Source organism: Leucoraja erinacea, chromosome 12 (genome assembly GCF_028641065.1).
Source record: "Leucoraja erinacea ecotype New England chromosome 12, Leri_hhj_1, whole genome shotgun sequence".
Classification (NCBI taxonomy): domain Eukaryota; kingdom Metazoa; phylum Chordata; class Chondrichthyes; order Rajiformes; family Rajidae; genus Leucoraja; species Leucoraja erinaceus.
The window spans coordinates 8,766,690-8,791,782 of NC_073388.1; the positions used below are offsets into that span (position 1 = coordinate 8,766,690).

Below are 25,093 nucleotides of genomic sequence, written 5' to 3' on the forward strand. Positions count from 1 at the left end.
CATATGAAACTAACAAACCTCTGCAAATACACCGCAGAAAGCGTTCTGTTGGGTTGCATCCCAGCTTGGTTTGGGAACGGCTCTGCCCAAGATTGCAAGAATTTACAGTAAGTTGCAGATGCAGCCCAGTCCATCAGACATCTCACCATTGAATCACGCTTCACGTTACCTCGGAGAAGCAGGCAACATAACCAAAGACTAGTCCCACCCTGGTCATTCCTCCGTCTCTGAAGGATTGGAATCTTGCAAGTGTGCACCACCAGACTCAAAAACACCTTTTCCTACTCTGGTATCAGACGTGTGGACCGTGCTTCCATGAGCTCGGGTACTGTTTGATTCACCTGGATGCCATTGTGGATATTGGACTTTGTCTAAGGAGCTGCAATGCTGGAAATTTTACTCTTCCCCTTTGCTCTATCGATTGCACTCGAGTCTGATCTGATTGTATCAATGTATGGCATATCTGAGTTTGCCCCGAAACGTCACCCATTCCTTCTCTCCAGAGATGTTGCCTGTCCCGCTGAGTGACTACAACATTTTGTGTCTATCTTTGGTTTGAACCAGTATCTGCAGTTCCCTAAACTGTATATCTGAGTTAATTGGATAGCATGCAAAACAAAGCTCTCCGCTATACTTTGGTACATGTGATAATTCAATTCAATTCAATTCAACTTTAATGTCATCGCACAAATACAAGTATCAGTACAACGAAATGCAGTTTTGCGTCAGTCCGTAGTAGTTGTACATAAAGAGAAAAGACAAGAAAAAAATAGAAAGAGAGAAGATACAGAATAATCAGGAAATACAGAATGATTAAACAAAGGGGGACGGAGGGACCAGAGAAGTCTATCGTCGGGACTCCGAGTTCAGCAGTGTGATTGTGTTGTTATAGAAGCTTTTCCTCATCCTGCTGGTACGTGACCTGAGGCTCCTGTACCGCCTCCCTGATGGGAGGAGGGCAAACAGTCCATGGTTGGGGTGTGAGGGGTCTTTGATGATCTTCCCAGCCCGTAATGATAAATCTAAACCTCTTATCTCTCTTCCCCCCCACCACCCACCCCCACCACCAGTGCTCTTAATGTTAACTATACCTCATTTGGTTATTCCATTATTGTGCTTGTATATTCGCTGACCATCATGCCCCATCTACACTAGTCCCATCTGCCTGTGTTTGGCCCATATCCCTTTAAACTTATCCATCTACCTATCAAAATGTTTCTTAAATATTGTGATAGTACCTGCCTCCTCTGTCAGCTTGTTCCGTATACCTTACCACCCTTTGTGTAAAAGTGAAGTTGCCCCTCAGGTTGCTGGTAAATTCATCTCCCTCGCCTTAAACCTAACGTACTAACACAGTTGTACTGGGCTGAACTGTTATTTGAAGAGAAAGTTCACATCCAGCATGACTGATTCCAGTTGTGACCCACTAAGCTAAAAGGTTACTTGACTGATGTTTGTTTGACAGGAAAAGGATGACATTTCTCTCACACCCACAGCATTGAATTCAATTTTATTGTCATGCTCATTTCTTGTAATGAAGACGGGGGATTTTTGAACAATTTACTATGCACACTGCGGTCGTTGGTCACTGACAGATTGGGAAACAAAACTATGATCTGGTATCAGGTGCCTGAACCGACCTTGCAGTCTTGCTGGTGGACTGTTCAAGGGAGCTCTGACAAGGGAGTCTGACTTTAGTGTTTAGTTTAGTAATACAGCGCTGAAACGGGCCCTTTAGCCCACCCAGTCCGCTCGGACCAGCGATCATGTATTGTAACAATATCCTACATTATCCCACAATTTACAATCTTAACCAGAGCCAATTAACCTGCGAACCTGGCCCTTCTATCCACAGAGTCCGTGCTGACCAGTGAATCCCTGTACACCTACACTATGCTACACACACTTGAGACAATTTACTATTTTTACCAAAGCCAATTAACCTACAAACCTGTACGTATTTGAAATGTGGGAAGAAACCGAAGCACTTGGGGAATACTCACGTGGGGAATGTACAAAGTCCGTACATGCAGCACCCGTAGTTGGGATCGAACCCGGGTCTCTGGCGCTGTGAGGCAGCAACTCCACCGCTGCCCCATACTGGAGGGGAAAAAAATGAAAATATTAAATTTGATTTGCATATTTTAGTAAAGATGATGATGCAGTTAATTTTGACGGTAAATATTAAATTTTGTTGTTAAATTTCAGGTGACGGTGACAACGTGAAATGTTTTCACTGCGATGGAGGCCTTAGAAATTGGGAACGTGGTGACAAGGCCTGGGAGCAGCATGCAAAATGGTTTCCAGGGTAACTGCTCAACATTGTCAACTATTTGTATTATTTCCATGTAAATCATTCACTTAATGTCTGTTTTCAGTTTGGTTTGGGTTCATTTAATTGCATTTATCTCAGAATACAAGCTGTTGTTCCTTTCTGGAGTAGAATTCTAATGTTCCGACAGGCCTTTGTGTCTGTTGGTAAAGTTTCAATGTAGTCTGTTTTGTAGTCCACTAATTTAGTTTAGAGATGCAGCATGGAAACAGGCCCTTCCACCAAACCGAGTCAGCACCGACCAGCGATCCCCGCACACTAGCACGATCCTATACGCACTCGGAACAATTTACTCTTTTTACCGAAGCCATTTAACCTACAAACCTGGAGTACTTTGGGGGAAACCGGAGCTCCCGGGGAAAACCCACATGGTCACAGGGGGAAAGTACAAACTCCTCACAGACAACACCCATAGTCGGGATCGAACACGGGTCTCTGGCGCTGTAAGGCAGCAACTGGACTGCTGTGCCACCATGTCGCCCCTTTTCCCCGTCAAACAAATGTAGGACAAAGAAGTGAATGTCTCAAGTCCAAACTAATGTGCTCCCACAGAATATGCAGATCTTTCCTGCAACAGGTTGGTATGGTGATCACTTTATTCCAAACTGCCTAAAGAGAATAATAATGCATTTTCTCCAACTTGATTAACAACCTGGATAAAATTGGTTAAACCAGAGAAATGTTAGTGAAGCCTTTTTGTTGTTCCTCCTATTTATTTCACCTTTGCCTTCAATTGTGATCTCTCCAATTTGCCCACCACCATGTTGTTTTAAATATTCATTTTTATTGTTGGTGTTCCAGGGTAGGAACGTGGTGTGTTTTGGCCACTGAGAAATTGCACCTTGCCGTGCACCGATCTCGGGAATTATCGTGGAATATGTTTGTTGCCGATCTTTCCTGATTGAGGTCCGTGGGTCATGAAGTCAAAGACTCAGTTGTATGGGAGGGCGCTGAGACCGAGGCCCAGGGGTTTAACGCGGAGTTAGGAAAGGTGAAACAAGACTATCAGAATATGAGGTGTGTTACAAGGAACTGCAGAACTGCAGACCCGAAGAAGAGTCTCGACCCGCAACATCACCTATTCCTTTTGTCCAGAGATGCTGCTTGATGTCTCAAACCAACTTCAGAATGTCCTCGAGGGGGAAAGTGAGCAGCCGGAAGTAGTTGTGCATTTGGGCACAAATGACGTCGAGAAGAGGAGGAAGGAAGTTCTGCAGCGTGAGTTTAGAGAGTTGCGAGGGAGACTGAAAAGCACGACTTCTAGGGTGGTTATCTCTGGATTGCTTCCAGTATCTCGTGCTGGTGATGGCAGGAACAGGGAGATAGGGGATCTGAATGTGTGGCTAAGGGGCTGGAGCAGGGAACAGGGATTTAGATTTATAGACCACTGGGATCTCTTCTGGGGTAGGGGTGACCTCTACAAAAGGGAAGGGTTACACCTTAACTGGAGGGGGACCAATGTTCTGGCAGGCAGGTTTGCTAGTGCTACACGTGTGGGTTTAAACAATGTTGGGAGTATAAAGATGGAGTTATAGGGGAAGTGAGCACAGGAACAGTTACAAAAGTCTCCAGAATTCATGGGAAAGAAAGTTCAAGAATGGATAAGAGAGTAAGGTCATGGCCAATAGTGACCGGTGTGAGAGGGGAGGTGAATACCAAAGTTAAATTGTTGTATATGAATGCGCGAAGTATAAGAAATAAAGTGGACGAGCTTGAGGCTCAGTTAGAGATTGGCAACTTTGATGTTGTGGGAATTACAGAGACATGGCTGCAAGAGGACCAGGGCTGGGAACTGAATATTCAGGGGTATATGTCCTATTGAAAAGACAGACAGGTGGGCAGAGGAGGTGGGGTAGCTCTGTTGGTGAGGAATTAAATTAAGTCCCTGAAGGGCCTGCCCCTGAAGGGCCTGTCCCACTTTCACAACCTGATTCAGATTCAGATTCAGATTCAATTTTAATTGTCATTGTCAGTGTACAGTACAGAGACAACGAAATTCACGACCTTTTTTACTCGTGGACATTTTTCATAAATGTTGAAAAAATGCCCGACCTACTTGATGCCACGAGTACCTACGACTAGCATCACGACCTACCTACGACCTCGTGACGACCATGCTGCGAGTATGAGTCGGGGGCAAACTCGGCAGAGGTCGTGAATTAGATCGTGAAAGTGGGACAGGCCCTTTAAGAGGGGTGACATAGAATCAGGAGATGCAGAGTCAGTATGGATAGAGCTGAGGAATTGTAAGGGTACAAAGACCCTAATAGGAGTTTATCTATAGGCCCCCAAACAGTAGCCTGGATATAGGGTGCAAGTTGAATCAAGAGTTAAAATTGGCATGTCGCAAAGTTAATGCTACGGTGGTTATGGGAGATTTCAACATGCAGGTAGACTGGGGAAATCAGGTTGGTACTGGACCCCAAGAGGGAGTTTGTGGAGTGCCTCCGAGATGGATTCTTAGAATAGCTTTTACTGGAGCCTACCAGGGAGAAGGCAATTCAGGATTTAGTGTTGTGTAATGAACCAGATTTGATAAGGGAACTCGAGGTAAAGAAGCCATTAGGAGGTAGTGACCATAATATGATGTTTTAATCTACAATTTGAGAGGGAGAAGGGAAAAACGGAAGTGTGAGTATTATTGTTGAGCAAAGGGGACTATAGAGGCATGAGGGAGGAGCTGGCCAAAGTTGACTGGAAAGAGACCCTTGCAGGGATGACAATGGAACAACAATGGCAGGTATTTCCGGGAATAATACAGAAGGTGCAGGATCAGTTCATTCCAAAGAAGAAGAAAGATTCTAAGGGGAGCAAGAGGAGACCGTGGCTAACAAGGGAAGTTAAGGACAGTATAAAAATAAAAGAGAAGTATAACATAGCAAAGATGAGCGGGAAACCAGAGGATTTAGAAACTTTTAAAGAGCAACAGAAGATAATTAAAAAGGCAATACGGGGAGAAGAGATGAGGTATGAAAGCCAGCTAGCCAAGAGGGTAGTAAAAGCTTCTTTAGGTATGTGAAGATGAAAAAAATAGCTTAGACAAATGTGGGTCCCTTGAAGACAGAAACAGGTGAATTTATTATGGGAAACAAGGAAATGGCAGATGAGTTGAACAGGTACTTTGGATCTGTGAAGACACAAACAATCTCCCAGATGTACTAGTTGCCAGAGGACCTCGGGTGACTGAAGGAACTGAAGGAAATTCACATTAGGCAGGAAATGGTTTAAGGTAGACTGATGAGACTGAAGGTTGATAAATCCCCAGGGCCTGATGGTCTGCATCCCATGGTAATTAAGGAGGTGGCTCCAGAAATTGTGGACGCATTGGTGATCATTTTCCAGTGTTCTATAGATTCAGGATCAGTTCCTGTGGATTGGAGGGTAGCTAATGCTCTCCCGCTTTTTAAGGAAGGAGGGAGAGAGAAAACAGGGAAGTATAGATCAGTTAACCTGACGTCGGTGGGGAAGATGCTGGTCGTATAAAAGATGAAATAGTGGCACATTTGGGTAGCTGTAACAGGATTGGTCCAAGTCAGCATGGATTTACGAAGAGGAAATCATGATTTTTTTTTTGAGGATGTAACTAGTAAAATGGACAAGGGAGAGCCAGTGGATGTAGTGTACCTGGACTTTCAGAAAGCAATTGATAAGGTCCCACATTGGAGATTAGTGGGCAAAATTAGAACACATGGTATTGGGGATAGGGTATTGACATGGATAGAAAATTGGTTGGGAGACAGGAAACAGAGTAGGGATTAACGGATCCCTTTTAGAATGGCAGGCAGTGACTAGTGGGGAGCCACAATGCTCAGTGCTGGGACCGCAGCTATTTACAATATACATTAATGATTTAGATGAAGGGATTAAAAGTAACATTAGCGAATTTGAATGTGACACAAAGCTGGGTGGCAGTGTGAACTATGAGGAGGATGCTGTAAGGAAGCAGGGTGACTTGGACAGGTTGGGAGAGTGGGCAGATGCATGGCAGATGTAGTTTAATGTGGATAAATGTGAGGTTATCCACTTTGGTGGCAAGAACAGGAAGGCAGATTTTTATCTGAATGGTGTCAAGTTAGGAAAAGGGGAAGTACAATGATATCTGGGTGTCCCGTACATCAATCATTGAAAGTAAGCATGTAGGTACAGCAGGCGGTGAAGAAAGCTAATGGCATGTTGGCCTTCGTAACAAGAGGAGTTGTGTATAGGAGCAAAAAGGTCCTTCTGCAGTTGTACAGGGCCCCAGTGAGACCACACCTGGAGTATTGTGTGCAGTTTTGGTCTCCAAATTTGAGGAAGGACATTCTTGCTAGTGAGGGAGTGCAGCATAGGCTGACGATGTTAATTCCTGGGATGGCGGTACTGTCATGTGTTGAAAGAATGAAGCCACTGGGCTCAGTTAGAAGGATGAGAGGATATCTTATTGAAACATTGAAACGTTAGATTATTAAGGGATTGGACAAGCTTGAGAGTAACCATGAGGGGGGTGTACAGAACCAGGGTAAGAATAAGTGGTAGGCCATTTGGAACTGAGGAAAAAGTTTTCACCCAGAGAGATGTGAATCTGTGGAATTCTCTGCCTCGGAAGGCAGTGGAGGCCGATTCTCTGGATGCTTTCAAGAGAGAGTTAGACCAAGCTCTTAAAGACAGGGAATATGGGGAGAAGGCAGGAATGGGGTATTGATTGTGGATGATCACAGTGAATTGCGGTGCTGGCTCGAAGGGCCAAATTACCAACTCCTGCACCTATTGTCTATTGTCTATTGATGCTGCAAGAGGAAAGATGAGGTCCTGTTTATATCGACTGATGGTGGAGAGTCAAAAACCTAAAATTCCTATACGTGCATATCTCCGAAGAGCTTTCCTGGACCCAGCACACTGATGCAATGATAAATAAAGCACATCAACGCCTCTACTTCCTGAGAATAATTAGGAGATTCGGTATGTCAAAGAGGATTGTCTTGAACCTCTACAGGTGCACAGTATAGAGCATGTTGATTGGTTGCATTGTGGCCTGGTTTGGCATCTTGAATGTCCATGAGTGGAAAAGAATGCAAAAAGTTGTGACTATTGCCCAGTTCATCACAGGCTCTGACCTTCCTGCCAAGGAATTTATTGAAGTCGCTGCCTCAATGGCAGCCGGCATCATCAGAGACCACACCATCCTGGCCACACACTCATTTCACCGTTGCCATCAGGAAGAAGGTACAGGAGCCTGAAAACTGTAACGTCCAGGTTCAGGAACAGCTTCTTCCCTACAGCCATCACGCTATTAAACACGGCAATCTCAAATAGGCTCTGAACTGGCGGAAGTGGCGGCGCTGTTAACAGCTGCGGCTCGCCTGCAGTCCGTCTGTCTTTACTTTTTTCTGTTGTTTTTTTTGTCTTGTTTTGGTTAAGTTTTAGTTTGTTGGGTTGTGTTAGAGGGGGTGGAACATGTTCTCTGTCTCTTCCTTCGGGGGAATGCGACTTTTTCATGTCGTATCCCCCTTCTCTGCCTCCGTCTGCGCTGAGGCCTAATGGCGGAGCTGGCGGCCTCCAGCCTGCGACCGACCCCGAGGCTCCGGAGGCAGAGCCCAGCCAGGACTTACCATAGAGGCTGGCCGTTTCGGGGCAGTAAGCGGTGTGTTGCATGCGGCGTTCTGTTTCGGCGGCGGCCTGGGGCTGATGCAGCGGGGCCCGGAGTGGAAGCGGCCCAATTTCGGAGACTGCAGGATCTGGATCTGGGAGCACCCGGAGCGGAGATGGCACCTGGAAAAGCGACTGCGGGACTCTTGACGGCGGCCTGGAGTGGGGCAGCGACCTGGAGTTTCGGCCTGTCGGAGACTAGGATCTGGAGCTGGGGCAGAATGGAGCTGGGCAATCGACCTGTTGGGGCTTCACCTGGAGCTGCGGCGAAGCTGGGCAGGCGAGGAGCTGGGGCATGGACTGAAGTGGGAGAGGTCTGGCAGCCAACCTGCTGGGGCGGACCTTTCTGTGGCGGGCCGTCTCGGAGACGATTCAGGCCATCAGTGAGGAACCAGCGGCATCTCCGGCCAATCACTGCCTCAGCGCGTGTGGCTGCTGCAAGGAAGGGAAGAGAGGAAATCAGACTTTGCCTCCACCAAAGGATCTTGGTGAACACTGGAATAATGGTGTTTAACTGTTATTATTGCTGTTATCAACGAGGAGGACTGTTTCGTGCAGACCGGAAGGTCTGAATGACAAAGGGAAGAGCTATCTATCTAACTGCACAGTGATTGCACTACTGTTTGGCGTATGTGAGTTGCTGCACGTGCACTTATGGCGCGTGTGTAGATACCCGTTGAACTTTGTTTCGATCGTTTATCATATGTTTACAGTAACTATGGTGCTGCAGCTAAGAATTTCATGTGTTCTATCGGGACACATGTACGTCTTAACTCTTGACCTGCTAGTGGCTTTGTGTCTATCTTCAGAATATGGTTTGGGCTTCTTGCGAAAGGGCAGAGTTGGACTGAAGTGGGAGAGGTCTGGCAGCCAACATGACGATTCAGGCCATCAGTGAGGAACCAGCAAAGCAATCACTGCAATCTGCGTGTGGCTGCTGCAAGAAAGAGGAGATCACCGAACACCAAATCTAAAACACTGGAATAGTGCAACTGAATTGCTGTTTCAACGAGGAGGACTGTTTGGGTGCCTGGATCTTGAGAAGGGAAGAGCTGCACAGTGACGTGTTGTTGCTGCTTTACGGGCCAGAGACCCCGGTTTCCTGTCATGCTGTCTGTACGGATTTGAGTTTTCCCTAGAGATAGACACATTCTGTGATTTATAACTGACAGGGGATGGTATGGGGATAGAATGGGGTTGAGAGGGAAAGCTGTATATCTGAAAGAAAGACTCTTCTTGATTCTGACAGGGATTATGGGGATGAGAGGGAAAGATTCAGCCATGATTCAATAGCAGAGTGGACTTGATGGGCAGAATGGCCTAATGCTGCACCAATCACTTATGCACTGATGAATTAAAGTAAACCAAAGCATATTGAGAATAACAAATGACTAAAAACTTGGAGAACAGCCTTTTAAACACAGTGGCTTCAAGACCAAATCAGGGATGGAGTTGTTCATGGTGAATCACTTACTATCTGACGAGGAGCCACCCTCAAAGCCTGCTGGCCAGAAGAATGAAAATAAAATCTAGTTTTATATGACTGTACAATAGCTCACCATCCATTATTGAGCACTTAGCTTCACTGCAATCAGCAGCCACTCCTTCCCCTTCTCCACTGATGCAAGAGGCCTTGCAGCAATCTGCAGAGGTTTCAACACCAGGTTGAACCTGTGATGCATCCTCCGAATCTCCTCTGGGCTAAGAGGTTTCATTGAATGCTGCCTCATAAATTTCCCCTTGAGTTTTTCCCTTAATATTTTAATTTCTTTGTTACTTTGGCTCTGGAAGTTTGCTCATCAGCACTGGAAAACTACCAAAAAGGACTCGTGTTTCATGAAGGTGGCTTATCAAGTTCAAATAAGCGTTTGGAGACCAGGTTAAAAGGTGAAAGGTTATTAGTATCATAATCTCTGCAACAACATTGGATGTGAGACAGTACTTGATGTTACACGCATAAACTTCCTTGGATAGTAACTGGGTGCCTCAAAATGGTTCACATTTTTTGTAATCAGTTAGCCAGACCTGTTTGCAGTTAGAGCATGTTGTCCCGCCAAGCTGTAAAAAGATGGCTATTTTAAAAACTAAAGGGAAATATTTGGTACTCATCGAAAATCTCTTCTAGCTTGGATTGCATGGATTTTTGCAATGAAATTCCAAGAAAATGTTTGTCTTTCTTCCAAATAGGTGTGATTTCCTGCTTCAACAGAAGGGCCAAGACTTTATTAATGATGTTCACTTGAAGAAAATCAATGTGCATTCCACGGTAAGTTGCATCCTTAGACTTTTGTTCCAGATTTGTTCAACGATTCTAATCAATTCGATGATAGGTTATGGCCACGTGTACCTCGGTACAGTGAAATAGTTTGTTTTACATCCAGTGAAATGCTTTGTCTTGCATGCATCCTGGTAAAATCATACTGCCGACCTCACCTCGGCAGTGCACAAGAGTCGCCGTGTTTCTGGCGCCGACAAAAATGACCTAAAGTTCGTCAAACAGATTTATCTTCGACTTGCAGCTGAAAGTGGCGAACCAGACCTGCCGCACGTGGCAGCAAGTGACTTCCCGCCGGGTCCCCCTCAATCTCTGCAATCCCTGCATCCCCCCCCCCCCCCCCCCCCCCCCAGATCCTTACATGCTCATTTTTGTGTGAGATGGGAGGGGATTGGACGCGAGTGGTTAGAGTGAATTGCAGGTTTTTGATCATCTGTTCCACATTTAATGAACTAACATAACCTTTATCCAGGAATAAAGATGTTTCTCTGCACTTTAGTGGCTGCAGCAGCAGGTTTCATCCATATTTTTCCGTCTAGTTCAGAGATACAACGTGGAAATGGTCTCTGTGGCCTCTCCGAGTCCATGCTGACCATGGCTCACCTATTCACACTTGTTCTATGTTATCCCACTTTCTCATCCACTCCCTGCACCTCAGGGGCTGCAGACGCGGTAAAGACATTGGTTTCGCTTTGTGGGCTTATGAGCGTGTAAGTCTTTGTCTCCTCAACACTGGCTGACGCTTCTAACGCCGCCTGGGTCAAGACGAGATGGATAGACCAATGGAACAGCGGAACCATCTAGGCTACACCATTACATCAATGACCCCATGGACGTCCCTGGCCAGGACCTGCCCCGAAAGCAGTAGACAACCCTCAACCGCTTGAGGACAGGCATCGGACGCTATGGAGCAGCGATGAGGAGGTGGGGCCTCGTGGACAGCGCCTTCTGCGAGTGTGGGGACCCAACACAGACAGTGGAGCACATAATCACCAGTTGCCCCAAACAGTGACCACCGAAATGGTGAACGAGGTCTAATAGACATAGGACAGAAGAAGAAGAATGCCATTTCTGAAGTCAGTGTGATCTTGCTGAAGAATAAATGAAACCAGTGGAAAGCAAAACAGCAGCTATTCCTAAGATAGACAAAAGGTGGAGTAACTCAGCGGGACAGGCAGCATCTCTGGAGAGAAGGAATGGACATTTTGGGCTGAGACCCTTCTTCAGCTTTTCCTTTCAGCTTCAAATCACACAGTGATGCCTGGATCACAATGATTACGCTAGATACAGAACTTTATAATCTCTTTGAGGCAAGAGCTCTCCATGTTTGATCAGTCAACACCAATTCTTTTGATGGACAAAACGGTGCAAATATTATCTAAAAGAGCAATGTTCTTTTATTCATAATGTTTGCCTAAACTCACAACAAATGTGGCTGTATTTGAGTTGGTAGCTACCGCAGCAGGCAGTAATGTATTCCAGAAAATTGAAACCCTTAGAGGGGAACTAACATCTATGGTATTCCAACACTTGCAGGGTTTAAAATTGGCTCCCAGATATCGTCAACTTGTTCAAATAATTAGTAATGACACCTTCACCCTTCGTACTTTGCGTTCTTATCGGGTCACCGAGGTTTATGTTGCTTTGAGTAAAATCGACCAGGACTATTGACTTTGAACATAGAGTCATTGAGTGATGAAAACACAGGCCTTTCGACCCAACTTGCCCACACCTGCCAACATGTCCCGGCTACACTCGTCCCACCTGCCCGTGTTTGGTCCATATCCCTCCAAACCTGTCCTATCCAGCAGATACAATTCTTCAGTTAAGCAGTTAGTGAAAACTTCAGGATCTTTCCCAAGACCACCGCATCATCCCCCATCTTGAGATCCAAGAGTCTTCAGGTCATAGGCGACAGGAGCAGAATTAGGCCGTTCTTCACATCAAGTCTACTTTGCCATTCAGTCATGGCTGATTAATCTTCCCTTCTTTACCTCATTCCCCTGCCTTCTCCCCATGACACCCACACTAATCGAGAATCTAACTATGCCTTAAAAAACATCAATTGGCCTCCACAACCTTCTGTGGCAAAGAATTCCACAGATTCACCACCCTCTGACTGAAGAAATTCCACTTAATTTCTTTCCTAAAGGAAGGTCCTTTAATTCTGAGGCTGTGACCTCTGGTCCCGGACTCTCCCACTAGTGGAAACATCCTCTCCACATCCACTCTATCAAGCGGCAATAAAATAAAATAAACTAATCATTCTTCAATCATGCGTGTGCAACATCTTGTTCTCATTCTTATTCAGTCTTGTTCTTTGCAGCCGATGCATGTAATCAGCTGGTTGTACATTTATCTAAATCAAATTACTTATTTTCCATTGTGTGATTGATTCCTTGCTCACATGTGAAACCTCTCCACATCTGCCTGCACAAAGGTCAACTTCAAATCTAATTAACGTTCTCATTGTCCACATGATTAATTTAGACCGTGTTGAAAGTTTTTAGCGTTAAATTCTTTGGGGAATACCACAAGTAATCTCATCTACCAGTTGAATTGTTTAACTGTTGGGTTCATTTCCAGAGCCAGAAACAAATTTTTTTCTTAATCCATGGTTTCAAATATTCAACAATAGTCAACTGAGGTAATTTTAGTTTAGAGGTAAAGCTCGGAAACAGGCCCTTCTGCCCACCGGGTCTGTGCCGACCAGCGATCCCCGCATAGCAACACTATCCTAGGACAACACTAAGGACAATTAATAATTTTTTTACCAAGCCAATCAACCTACAAACCTCTACGTCTTTGGAATGTGGATGGAAACCGATGATCTCGGAGGAAACCCATGCAGGTCACGGGGAGAACGTGCAAACTCCGTACAGACAGCACCCGTGGTCGGGATGGAACCCGGGTCTCGGCGCTGCATTTGCTGTAAGGCAGCAACTCTACTGCTGCGCCACCATGACTGCCCTAATTGAATCAAAACTATCCGTGCAGGTCGATACTTTCAACTTTGTTCTCTCCCTTGCATCCTTGACAGTACAGATTTATACTGAAAACTATTGGATATGTAATGCAGAGCATGATCTTTGAGAAGCAGAGTTATAACATTTTAAATGGTCGCTTCCTTCTCCCAACAACCATAAATATCTTTAAAAACTTAACTTAGTAAGAAGGATCTGTGTCAAACGATTAAAAATATGGTCACCAGTTTCAATAGTCGTGATTTTTTTTATTTTGTTGTCTTTAGCTAGTACTTGAACAATGTCATGCTTTTTTTTAATCAATATGATGGTGTTATCTTTCAAAATAATCTACATAGAGTAATATATTCTGTTCATCCCTGTTTTTTCCCCCTGGAATGGTTTAACTTTGGTCAGACCAGTAATGTTAATGCCTCACTGAAGCAGTATGCAGTTTGTAATTTTTCAAAGAAAGATGCAAAATGCTGGAGTAACTCGGCAGGGCAGGCAACATCTCTGGAGAGAAGAAATGAGTGTTGTTTCGGGTCGAGGCCCTTCTTCAGAATGATATTTTCAAGATATTATTCAACCATCAGTGGGGATATAACTGAGTTGCATATCTAGCAGAAATTATGACAAATCAATATCACAAAATATGCCTTTTAATATACTGGCTAATGCTAGCTCGACCTAACTCGGGTACTAATTACCTCCTGTCTTCATGTAATTAACTTTCAGTTTGACTCCTCATTTAAGTGTTGAGGAATTATGTTGGCAAGAGACCTGTCTGTAAAGGGTTTTTGTTGCTGTGAGGAGCATTATGCTTGTTGCTACTCTGCTTGTTCTGATGTTTGAGTGTGTGTGAAGTTCAAACTTAGTTTGCTACTGACCATAACTTAAATGTAACTGTTTTTGTTTCAGAATCGAGCTCTGCCACAAGATGGTCTTTCTCCTCATTCCGAATCCGGTTGGTATTTTTGTTTAGTTTGGTTTAGGTTAGAGATACAGCGCGGAAACAGGCCCTTCGGCCCACTGAGTCCGTGCCGACCAGCGATCACTGCACTAACACGATGCAACACATACTTGGGAAAATTTACGTTTATACCGGGCCAATTAACCTACAAACCTGTACCTCTTTGGAGTGTGGGAGGAATCCAGAGATCCCAGAGAAAACCCACATGGGTCACGGGGAGAACGTACAGACAAGGACGCGTAGTCGGGATCGAACTACGGAGTCAAGGGACATGGGGGGGGGGGGGGGGGGGGGGGCAGGAACGGGTACTGATTTTGGATGATCAGCCATGATCATATTAAATGGCGGTGCTGGCTCGAGGGGCTGAATGGCCTACTCCTGCACCTATTGTCTATGTTTCTATGAACCCAGGTCTCTAGCGATGTAAGGCAGCAAATCTATCACTGCGCTACAGTGCCACCCTAATGCATAGCATATTTTGAGATGCAATATTATGACATTGACATCGACAATATGTTGAACCATTAATTTTTGGTATGATTATCCGTTAGAATATTAATGAAATAAAGATTCCTTTGCATCCCTCAGCGTGCACTATTTAGCCCATTCAATATTCTTTATTCTTGGAGCAATAGATCAATGTAATAGATCTTTGTTCTCTTTGCATTAGCTTTTTCAGAAAGCTCATTGATGCAGAGTCCCGCCGTTTTGGGTGCTCTTGAGATGGGATTTGACAAGATGCTGATAATGCAACTGGTGAAAAAGAAAATTGAAGTGGCGCGTGATACGTACAAGTCTGTGGATTCCCTGGTTGGAGATCTTCTGGCTCCCGAGGTAAAACCACAAGATCAGGAACACTATGGGCAGAAAGAAGGTAATACACCGCTTGGTCATCCCACATCAAACCTCCTCGAGTGGAATTAATCAATGGACAGCACTTTAAACCAACATGAAATGGCCCATTTCTACATACGTTAGTCCAAGCAATGTTTAGGTACCCCAGGCTTTCTTGATCACATTTAATTTGCTCATTCCTTTCTCCTTCTCCATCACACGCTCCGTTCTCCCAGTGCTGGACCTTTAGCAGAGGGACTAGGAATGATCTGGTGCATTGGGAAATGTCATCCTGCTTTGGAACATCTCCAAATTCAACTGCAAATTGATGAGATCTTTCAGCTTCAAATGAAACCTATTTTACCTTTGACGAGCAATCTCAATATCCAGAGTAAATCTGTAATCTTAATACAAAACTTCCACGCATGCGATACTGATGTCATGCATGTGTTCAAATATAGCACGTCTTGAGGGAAGGTGGCATTATTCCAAGTACCAGAGTTTAAAAAAAAATCTCTTCCTAGATTTTTAATGAAGAATGTGACTTCAATGGCACTGCACCAATTATAAGGTCAAGAGTGCAGGCTTCTGAGCCCTGGCATCCATCCCTCTTCATGTGATTTACATGTGATTTATTCACGGATTTGGCCTGTGGATTTTATGGCACGTGAGGATTAGGTGCGCTCTTTTATTGTGTTATCTTGGACTTAGCAAAATTGTTGCAAAATTTCATTAAGTCAACGGTGGCACGGTGAAGCAGCAATAGAGTTGCTGCTTCACCGCGCCAGAGACCCGGGTTCGATCCTGACTACGGGTGCTGTCTGTATGGAGGTTGTACGTTCTCCCCGTGCCCTGCGTGGGTTTTCTCCATTGATCTCCGGTTTCCTCCCACACTCCAAAGACGTACAGGTTTGAGGGTTAATTGGCTTGGTATAAATGTAAATTGTCCCCAGCACATGTAGGTAGGTTTGTGTTAGTGTGTGGGGATCGCTGGTCGGCGCGTTTATTGTCACGTGTGACTGAGTCTCACGTGTAACTCACGGCCTGTTTCCGTGCTCCAAAATCTAAAACCAAATATAACTGGACTCTGCTTTCAGTTTGAAACACGGATATTATTTACCTGTTATCGTGTAATATCTAACTGAGCAAAGATATATGCATAACAACAGACGAGCTGTTGTGAAATTTGATTAATGCTTTGAATAAGCAGCATTCCCCAGCAGCTGACCCTTCTTTTGCACTAAAGAATTTGTAGCTTATTTTTTCAATTAAGTGCAAGAACTTCACACTTGCTGATAAAAATATGCATTTTTAACATTGAAATTTGTTCCTATAAATGTCCTGGTCTGATATTATTCATAGTATTAAATACTAATACGTGCTTGGTGCATGTCTTTCTATATTAGAATTAAATTTGATTCCCCTTTTTGAATTAGGAGGTACTTTAACCTTTCACTTGGCATTCTGATTGAAAGTGCCTTGATTAGTTAAACTGGGTTTATTTGCTTCATGGTACGGTTAGTGCTCAGGCCATTTAACTTATTGATGAACAATTTAGTTCAATGACTATTGACCTCAATTGTAGAACAATCTAATCATCCCATTCTCTGGTTCTTTTCACATTGCTCTCAAGTACTTCAGCCCCGTTACGAGGAAAATCTCTCGTGTTATAGGAAAGATGTTGTCAAGCCGGAAAGGGTACAGAAAAGATTTACGAGGATGTAGCCAGGACTTGAGGGTCTGAGGTGAAGGGAGAGGTTGAGAAGGCTGGGACTCTATTCCTTGGAACGCAGGAGGATGAGGTGATCTTGCGCAAGGATGACACGCAAATTCGTGAAGCGTTCCATATTTTTTGAATGCATTTCGTTGTCTCTGTACTGTACACTGACAATGACAATTAAAATTGAATCTGAATCTGAATCTGAATCTTCTAGAGGTGTATAAAATCAGGAGAGTCATAGAGTGATACATTGTAGAAACAGGCACTTCGGCCCAACTCGCCCACACCGGCCAACAATGTCCCAGCTACACTAGTCCCACCTGCCTGCTTGGTCCATATCCCTCCCAACCTGTCCTATCCATGTACATGTCTTCACTGTTTCTTAAAGGAGGGGATAGTCCCAGCCTCAACTACCTCCTCCGGCAGCTTGTTCCATACACCCAGCACCCACTGTGTGAAAAGGTTGCCCTTCCAATTCCTATTCAATCTTTTCCCCTTCACCTAGAACATATGTTCTCTGGGCAAGAGACTGCGCATCTATCCGATCAATTCCTCTTGTGATTTTGTTCACCTCTATAAGATCACCTCTCATCCTCCTGTGCCCCATGGACTAGAGACCCAGCCTACTCAACCTCTCCCTATAACTCACACCCTCTAGTCCTGGCAACATTCTCATAAATCTTCTCTGAAACCTTTCAAGCTTGACAATATTTTCCTATAACATGGTGCCCAGAACAGAACAGAACAGAACAATATTCTAAATGATGAATAGATCGTGTAGATGCGCAGAGTCTCTTGGCCAGAGTAAGTGAATCGAAGACCAGAGGGCATAGTTTTAAGGTGAAGGAGAATAGATTTAATTGGAATCTAGGTGATAACCTTTTCACACTAAGGGTGGGGGGTGTATGGAACAAGCTGCCAGAGGAGGTAGTTGAGGCAGGGACTATCCCAATGTTTTTTGAGAAGCAGTTAGATGGGTTCATGGATTGGACAGGTTTGGAGGGATATGGGCCAAACGCAGGCAGGTGGGACTGGTGTAGCTGGGACATGTTGGTCAGTGTGGCCATGTTGGGGTGAAGGGCCTGTTTCCACGTTGTATCAGTCTACGACTCTCTGACTGTGTTTCCACCAGCCTGACAGACATGCACCTATCCGTTTGGAGAATTTCCCAATCTCCCGTGGATCTGTTCTCCACACTTCATGTCCGTCCATCTTGCCCAGGAAGTACTTGCTGATGGTGACAGCTTCCTCTGACTCTCGCTAAACACAATGACCTTGGACACATCGATCAAATCTCTCCTTGACCTCTTCCTTGACTAAAAGAGAACAATTTGACTTCTATTTTAGTCCTGCAACTGATGAGCCACATCTATGAAATCATGAGACGGACATGAAATGCTGGAGTAACTCAGCAGGACCAGCAGCATCTCTTGAGGGAAGGAAAGGGTGACGTTTTGGGTTGAGACCCTGCTTCAGACTGCGCATCTATCCGATCAGGGGAGTCAGGGGATGTTTTCGAAGATATCTGCGTCTCCTCTTTCAGACCATGAACATAGTTTCTCTAAATTCATTTGACAAGAATCCAATAATCCAGTGTCCTTCAAAATATCAATGTGTCCTTCATATCCTATGCCATTTTGTTTACTTCTCAGTGCCTGTTCTATTGTTCACCTCTTCACTTGGCTCATGATGTTCGTTCTTGTTCGCAGTGGAATTATTCACCTGGCATGTGTAGGGTTGGTTTCTTTGTATTTGATTTCCTGTGATGCAAGATCAATGGAGGCAGGATGTGGTTGTTCAGGCCATCTAGGCCAATTTGCCACTCACCTGGCCCGGGCACCACAGTTTTGTGGGGATTTCCAGGGGGGATTTCATCATGCAACAATACGCAGATCCCTAAATGCCTTAAAATGTTCAAGATACAGGTCGACCACTGACATCCGGCCTGCTTGTTTCCTGACCCTTTCTGGATTATCCGTTCTGCCGGACCATCAGAGGTCACTGCCTGAAGGATCTACCTCGGGTGCCAATGTGCCGCGATATCAGCCCTCGATGTTAGCTACGGGAACGGATCTGCCGGCTCCGGCTGGGCCGGAGTTCCAGAGGCCTGGTCACGGGGACAAATTCGACTAGCTGGTTGGCCACGGAAGTCCCGATGAGGTCAAGATTGGATGTGTCACCTGGCCTGAGTGCCACATTTTCGGGGGGATTTCCAGGGGGATTCCATCTGTGCTCTCATAGTTTTGTCCGGATTAAAGGTGCTGGATCATCAGATGCTGGAAAATCGGTAGCAGACCTATATCATAAAATGGCTGGGACAATCTAGCAGTCATACTACCATGGCTTTTCAGTTTGTTTTATTAACAGTTAAGGCCACGACTTTTTGTATTTAACTCCTTTATTGATTTTTTGACATGAAATTATTCATGATTCAATCTGTGTTGCCTTAATGCCCCTTAATTATCAATTTGCCCACAGCATCCCAAACAGCTTGCTCACCTATTGTTTCCTTAATCCAAGCAATCAAAGTATTTCTTGTTCATTGAGACCATCTCTTTCTCCCCCCCCCCCCCCCCCCCATCAATGTAATGGCCCAACCTGCATAGATGGATGCTTCTCAAGATGACCCTACTCTGCTTCTTACATGCACCTCTAATTCCTGCATTGGTACATGTTGCGCATGAACGTTGGGCCTGGTCGTGGTTCTGTAGGCCATTAATATTGTCAGCGTTTCTCTTATCCACTTTCCAAGTGATGCCTTGCTTGTTGAGTATTTCCAGCATTTTCATTTAAATTCAGATTTCCAACCAGTGCAGTTTATCAACTTTTTTTTCTCCCTGTCCTTGCCCTTGCTATTTTTTTAGCGCTATCCAAATGGATTCTATTAAATTATTTGAGCTCAGCTTTGTTTCTCCGAATCACTTGTCTCCCTTTATTTTTAAATATTGGCACTACTCCACATCCTTTTTCAGTTTTCCTTTTCTCTTTTCACAGTCATCCCGGAGATCTAACCTCCCCCTCTCATTCCATCTCTGAGCTCCTCTTCTTCACGTGCTCCTCTTAACAATTTCCTTCCCCTCCCCAATGTTCAAGTTCAAGTGAGTTTATTGTCATGTGTCCCTGATAGGACAAAGAAATTCTTGCTTTGCTTCAGCACACAGAACATAGTAGGCATTTACTACAAAACAGACAAGTGTGTCCATATACCATAATATAAATATATACACACATGAATAAATAAACTGATAAAGTGCAACTTAAAGCCGTGGTCTCCGGTGGGGAAGAGCCGACTCTGAACTTACCAGGACTCGTACCTTGTCCTTACCATCTGGACGCCCGCAGCAACGGCTGCGGAGGGTTGAGGTCCCGACCACGGGGGGGAAATGGAGGAGGACTGGCCAAATTGTGTGCCTTCCACCACAGTGATGAATGCTGTGGTGGATGTTTATGTTAAATTTTTATTGTGTTTTTGTGTGTGTTCTTTATAATTGTACCGCTGCTGACATATTAATTTCAACTTATGTGCAATATGACAAATAAACCGTATTATATTGTATTGTGTTGCAACTAACAGATAATTGGTTACCACACAACATTTGAGTGACGACCATGTCACGACCTCTGTCATTTCCCTGTGAATCTGCTCTATAATCTTCACTCTTTGGTAACTCATTTCAAATTGAAGTGCAACTCTGACTTTCACATTGTAGAGGAGAACGCTCTTCCATCCGGGATGACCAAGAACACAGTTCTGCCTTGTATTGCCATTTGCTATCACTTTATTGCAGAGCTTTTCACTGTACTTCGGTACCCATGACAATAAACTAAACTAATCCCATGTGATTTATGCTTACATTTATTGCCAACCTTCCCCACCACTCTTTTGATGTTCACACGTCTTCATTCTCACACTGATCTGTCCTGTATTCATGCCTACTATATTCTGTTCAGCACAACAGAATAAGAATTTCATTGTCCTATCTGGGACACATGACAATAAACTCTCATGAATCTTGAATCTCTTGAACCTTCTGTCATGATGTTAGTCGTTATTCTATTCCCACTCACAAATGATTTACTTATTATTCTTGAATTATTTTATATTATTATTAATAATAATAATAAACTTTATTTCAGACTCAAGTTCCAGACAAGGGGCAATATGACATAAAAATACATTGCATATAAAAACATCATAAAATAGTATTTTATATCACTAGTATATCACTAAGTTATATACTAAAAAAACACAATACATGAATTAAAATCCAGAATAAAAAAGAATGATCAATGTCCTACAACGAGACAGCGATACCAGTGTCTCCACAACTGGGATTCGTATTGCTAAATGTACTTTTTTTTCCCCACTACATTCTATTACCCAGCAGTCAGCCAACTTAAAGTGCGCCTCAACCATCGTCACTTCCCCACAAGTTCTCAGTCCCAAAACATGTCCATCTTAAACTCATCCCCACTCTAAATTCCATGCATCCAAGATGGCGCCCACGCCAGGCAAATGTGTGTGTGTGTGTGTGTGTGTGTGTGTGTGTGTGCTGGTCACAGTGGTGAATCTGTAATCACGCATTATAATTGTTCCACTCTTTTAAATCTCTGCTCCAACAGCAGCATGTATCTGTACACTGTGGATGGCTTGATTGTAATCATGTATTGTCTTTCCACTGGCTGGCTAGCACGCAACACAAGCTCTTCACTGTACCTCGGTACACATGACAATAAACTACTCAAACTCACAAGGGTGAAAAGACCAACTTCCTCCATCCTGACACATCTCTTGTCTCACGTTTAATCTGCCTTGCCTTCCTATTTCCATTTTCATTTTGCTTGTCATGCTGGCACTAATTTAGAGATCACTGTATCAAGGATTTTTTTTAAATGAATTTACCCACTCTCTTCTCCACTTGAAACCCATATGTTAACACGACTTTGTCTAAAATACAAGCAGTAAATGCTGGAAACATTCAGCAGGTCAGGCCACATCCATGGCAAGTGAAACTGTTAACATTTCAAATCAAAGATGCTCTATCAGAAGTAGCAAGAGTATCTTCAGGATGTGTGTCTTCAGTTTTTGATGTTTTTTTTCTGTCTGTTTTCATAGCGACAAATGTTGAAGAACAACTGAAAAAACTGAAGGAAGAGAAGGCCTGTAAAATTTGCTGGGATCGAGATGTTTGCATTGTCTTTCTGCCTTGTGGCCATATAGCCACGTGCAAAGAATGTTCCTCTGTAAAGACTTGCCCAATTTGTTGTTCCAAAATTCTGGAGCGAGTTAGAATATACATGGCTTAATAAATACAGGAGCAACTTGAATAAGCAAGTTCTGAAAATGTTTAGATTTAAAAGAAAATGACTTTGACATTCCCTATTTAACATATTTTATGCAGTGATGGATTCAAATCATTATATTATAGATTTAATGGTATTCAAATTAATCGTAACAATAATACTTGTCTATCTAAGCAATATGTACAACTTAAAGTGAAATTTGACTTTGGTTTGAAAAGACCATGACTGATCAGATGCTTTGATATTTTAATGAAATATGAGTTAGAGGATTTTTGCAGTGGTGTCATTTAAGAAGTGGAATATTTTGAAAGGACTTTTGAGATCTTGGAAGTTTGGAATATTCAACGCATGTAATTTTAATATAATGGAAATTGACAACATTTGGACACTCGGGGTGAAGAACTGCATTGAACTAAAGAGTTACTTTATAGAACCTCACAAAATATTCAGTTCTGGTCATGTTGCCTGTAGTCATGCAGCAACTCTGCTTGTAACAAAGAGGTGGTGGTGCAATTGCCATGTGGTGACTTTGTGACGTTCGATCCACAACTGTGCATATTCTGATCCATATTTCAAAATGCTTTCATTTAGTTAAAGAAGATGCTATTAAACAAACGGAGGGTGAAAAAAAAACAGGAATTCTCAGCTCCGTCCCCGGTTAATAACAATATAGTGAAATCTTTGTTCAGGATTAGCGCTGAGAATGAACTGTTGTTTAGTAAAGCAGAGCTCAAAGTACTTTAAGTATAAAGGTAGACAAAGATAGACAGATTTTCCAGCATCTACAGTTCCTTCTTAAACATTAAGTATAAAGGGGTTGAATTTAAATGCAACAATGGAGAAACAGCAGACGGGCCAACTGTGGTAACATTGGGTGGTGTTACGAGAGTTGTATCTGATGTTCAATCTTGGATTGTACAACAGCAACTGTTCTGAGCAAATCATTACAGCTGTCATCTGTCCAAGGCCATTGGGGATGGTAACACTCTGGCAAACCTGACAATGTACAGGAAGGAACTGCTGCTTTAAATTGAAGATAGACACAAAAAGCTGGAGAAACTCAGTGGGTCAGGCAGCATCTCTGGAGAAAAGAAAGAGGTGATATTTTGGGTCGAGACTCTTCCTCAGATTCCTTCTGAGTCTGAAGATGGGTCTCGACCTGAAACGTGACCTATTCCTTTTCTCCAGTGATGTTGCCTGACCCGCTGAGTTACTCCAGCTTTTTGTGTCAATCATCAGAATGACATTGCTGCTTTGCAAAAGTGGGCCATAGCTTTGAGGATATGTCATGAAATACTTTTTTAAATGCTAAAGACTTTATTCAGTTACCATCTGCAAAATGGGATCTCGAAGTTGAATGTCCCTTTTTAAAGTGGATGGGGAAGGAGTGAATGTAGAAATCAATGCTGATTAACTTTTGACCGGGATCAGTCTGCAGATGAAATAGGTTCTAGATCATGTACAAACTGGGTTTGATTAGTTTTTCGGGAAAGCACTAGTGATGGACCAAATGAGTAAAATATATTAATTACTTATTTTTTAAGAATTGTGTTAACCTGTACTATTTTTTGGAGTTGTTCTGATTTGACACTTGGTAAATATTTTTAAATTATAATTGAAAATTTTATAATAAAAGTTGATGACTGAATTATGGTGATATGAATGTCTGTGATCTTTTTTGCCAAATCAATTGGAGTGGAACCAAAAAAATATTTGGTGTATAATGCTCAGCCACCTGTTGTGGAACTGTCAGCGCTCTCGAATTGAGGCCTCCTTTACATCGGCGAGACCAAACGCAGAACGAACCGTGTCGGAAGGAACTGCAGGTACTGGTTCAGTGGAATTCGCTTCCACAGCAGGCAGTGGAGGCCAGTTCACTGGATGTTTTCAAGAGTGAGTTAGATATAGCTCTTGTGGCTAATTTGAATCAAGGGATACGAGGAGAAAGCAGGAAAGGGGTACTGATTTAGGATGATCATATTGAATGGCGGTGCTGACTAGAAGGGCCAACTGGCCTACTCCTGCACCTATTTTCTATGTTTCTATACTGAAGATAGACACAAAATGCTGGAGAAACTCAGTGGGTCTGACAGCATCTCTGGAGAAAAGTAATCGGTGATGTTTCGGGTTGGAATTCTTCTTCGGACTGAAAGGTAGAGAAGGCCAGAACAAATCAGGCCGGCAGCAGATGACCTCATGAATGGTAACACAGCGGGACAGGCAGCATCTCTGGAGAGCAAGAATGGGCGACGTTTCGGGTACAGACCCTTCAGTCTGAAATTGTTAATTCTGGCCAAATTGGAGATGTCAGGACACTAAAATTGAGTAATGGCTTCTGGGCTGCTAGGCCATTTGGTCAATTTAAATGTGCCTTCTGCAGTAATGGGGTAATCTGCAGAATGGTGCCAGTTTGTCTAGAGCCTAGATAAGAGTTGCAGGGAAAGAATGGGACATCTACAGATTGGTCCAGTACCGATTTCCCCCAAGTGAAGCAAAGCGTCCTCGGTGATGCTGATGCTTTCAATCTCGGCGCGAATCTTGATTATCTGCATCATCTCATCGGGAGTGTACAATATTGTCCTGATGATCATGACCCAATCCAGTAAGATTCTTACAATTAGGTGTAAATTGCATGAAACGGATTGGGTGAATGCAAACCAGACGTAAATATTGTTGTAAAGCTTTACTTTGCTAGATGTTGATTGGGTTAAGTGTTGAGCCTTGTCTGGGTTTCTTGAATATCTGGGCAAATGTTGCTATGTTTGCTTCCTTCCAGAAGCTCCATTTGAATACAATGTATTGGTTACTATATTATTGGGTTAGGGAAATGTCTATCATGTACTGTGTTACTTGATATGTGTTATTGGACAGTATAGAGAGCACCCCCATATGGTTAGGCCCCTCAAGGTTCGGGGACCTATAAAAGGTAGTTCCCACGAGGACCTGTGTCGATCTTCTGGAAGAACGCTTGGGACTGCATGACCTTTTGGAGTGTCTGCTTGCACCAGGCCAGGAGGGCTTGGCCAGGCAGATGCAAGGATCGAACCCGCGGTGGTTAGGTATAGTA

The 25,093-nt window shown here is 43.7% G+C and overlaps 1 protein-coding gene across 4 annotated transcripts in view; it reads left to right on the top strand.

Annotated features, from left to right (window-relative positions):
- The window catches only part of LOC129702043 (E3 ubiquitin-protein ligase XIAP-like), a 40,675-nt gene extending 16,984 nt beyond the window's left edge, over nucleotides 1-23,691 (top strand). For 2 of the 4 annotated variants that reach the window (XM_055643557.1, XM_055643556.1), the window contains exons 3-7: nucleotides 2,209-2,308; nucleotides 10,145-10,223; nucleotides 14,117-14,162; nucleotides 14,839-15,042; nucleotides 21,839-23,691. In XM_055643557.1, the coding sequence (XP_055499532.1) occupies nucleotides 2,209-2,308; nucleotides 10,145-10,223; nucleotides 14,117-14,162; nucleotides 14,839-15,042; nucleotides 21,839-22,029 (620 nt within the window). In that variant the 3' untranslated portion in view covers nucleotides 22,030-23,691. The remainder of the gene's footprint in view (nucleotides 1-2,208; nucleotides 2,309-10,144; nucleotides 10,224-14,116; nucleotides 14,163-14,838; nucleotides 15,043-21,838) is intronic. The other 2 variants (XM_055643560.1, XM_055643558.1) reach the window with 2 other exon arrangements.
- Nucleotides 23,692-25,093: the final 1,402 nt, after the last annotated feature.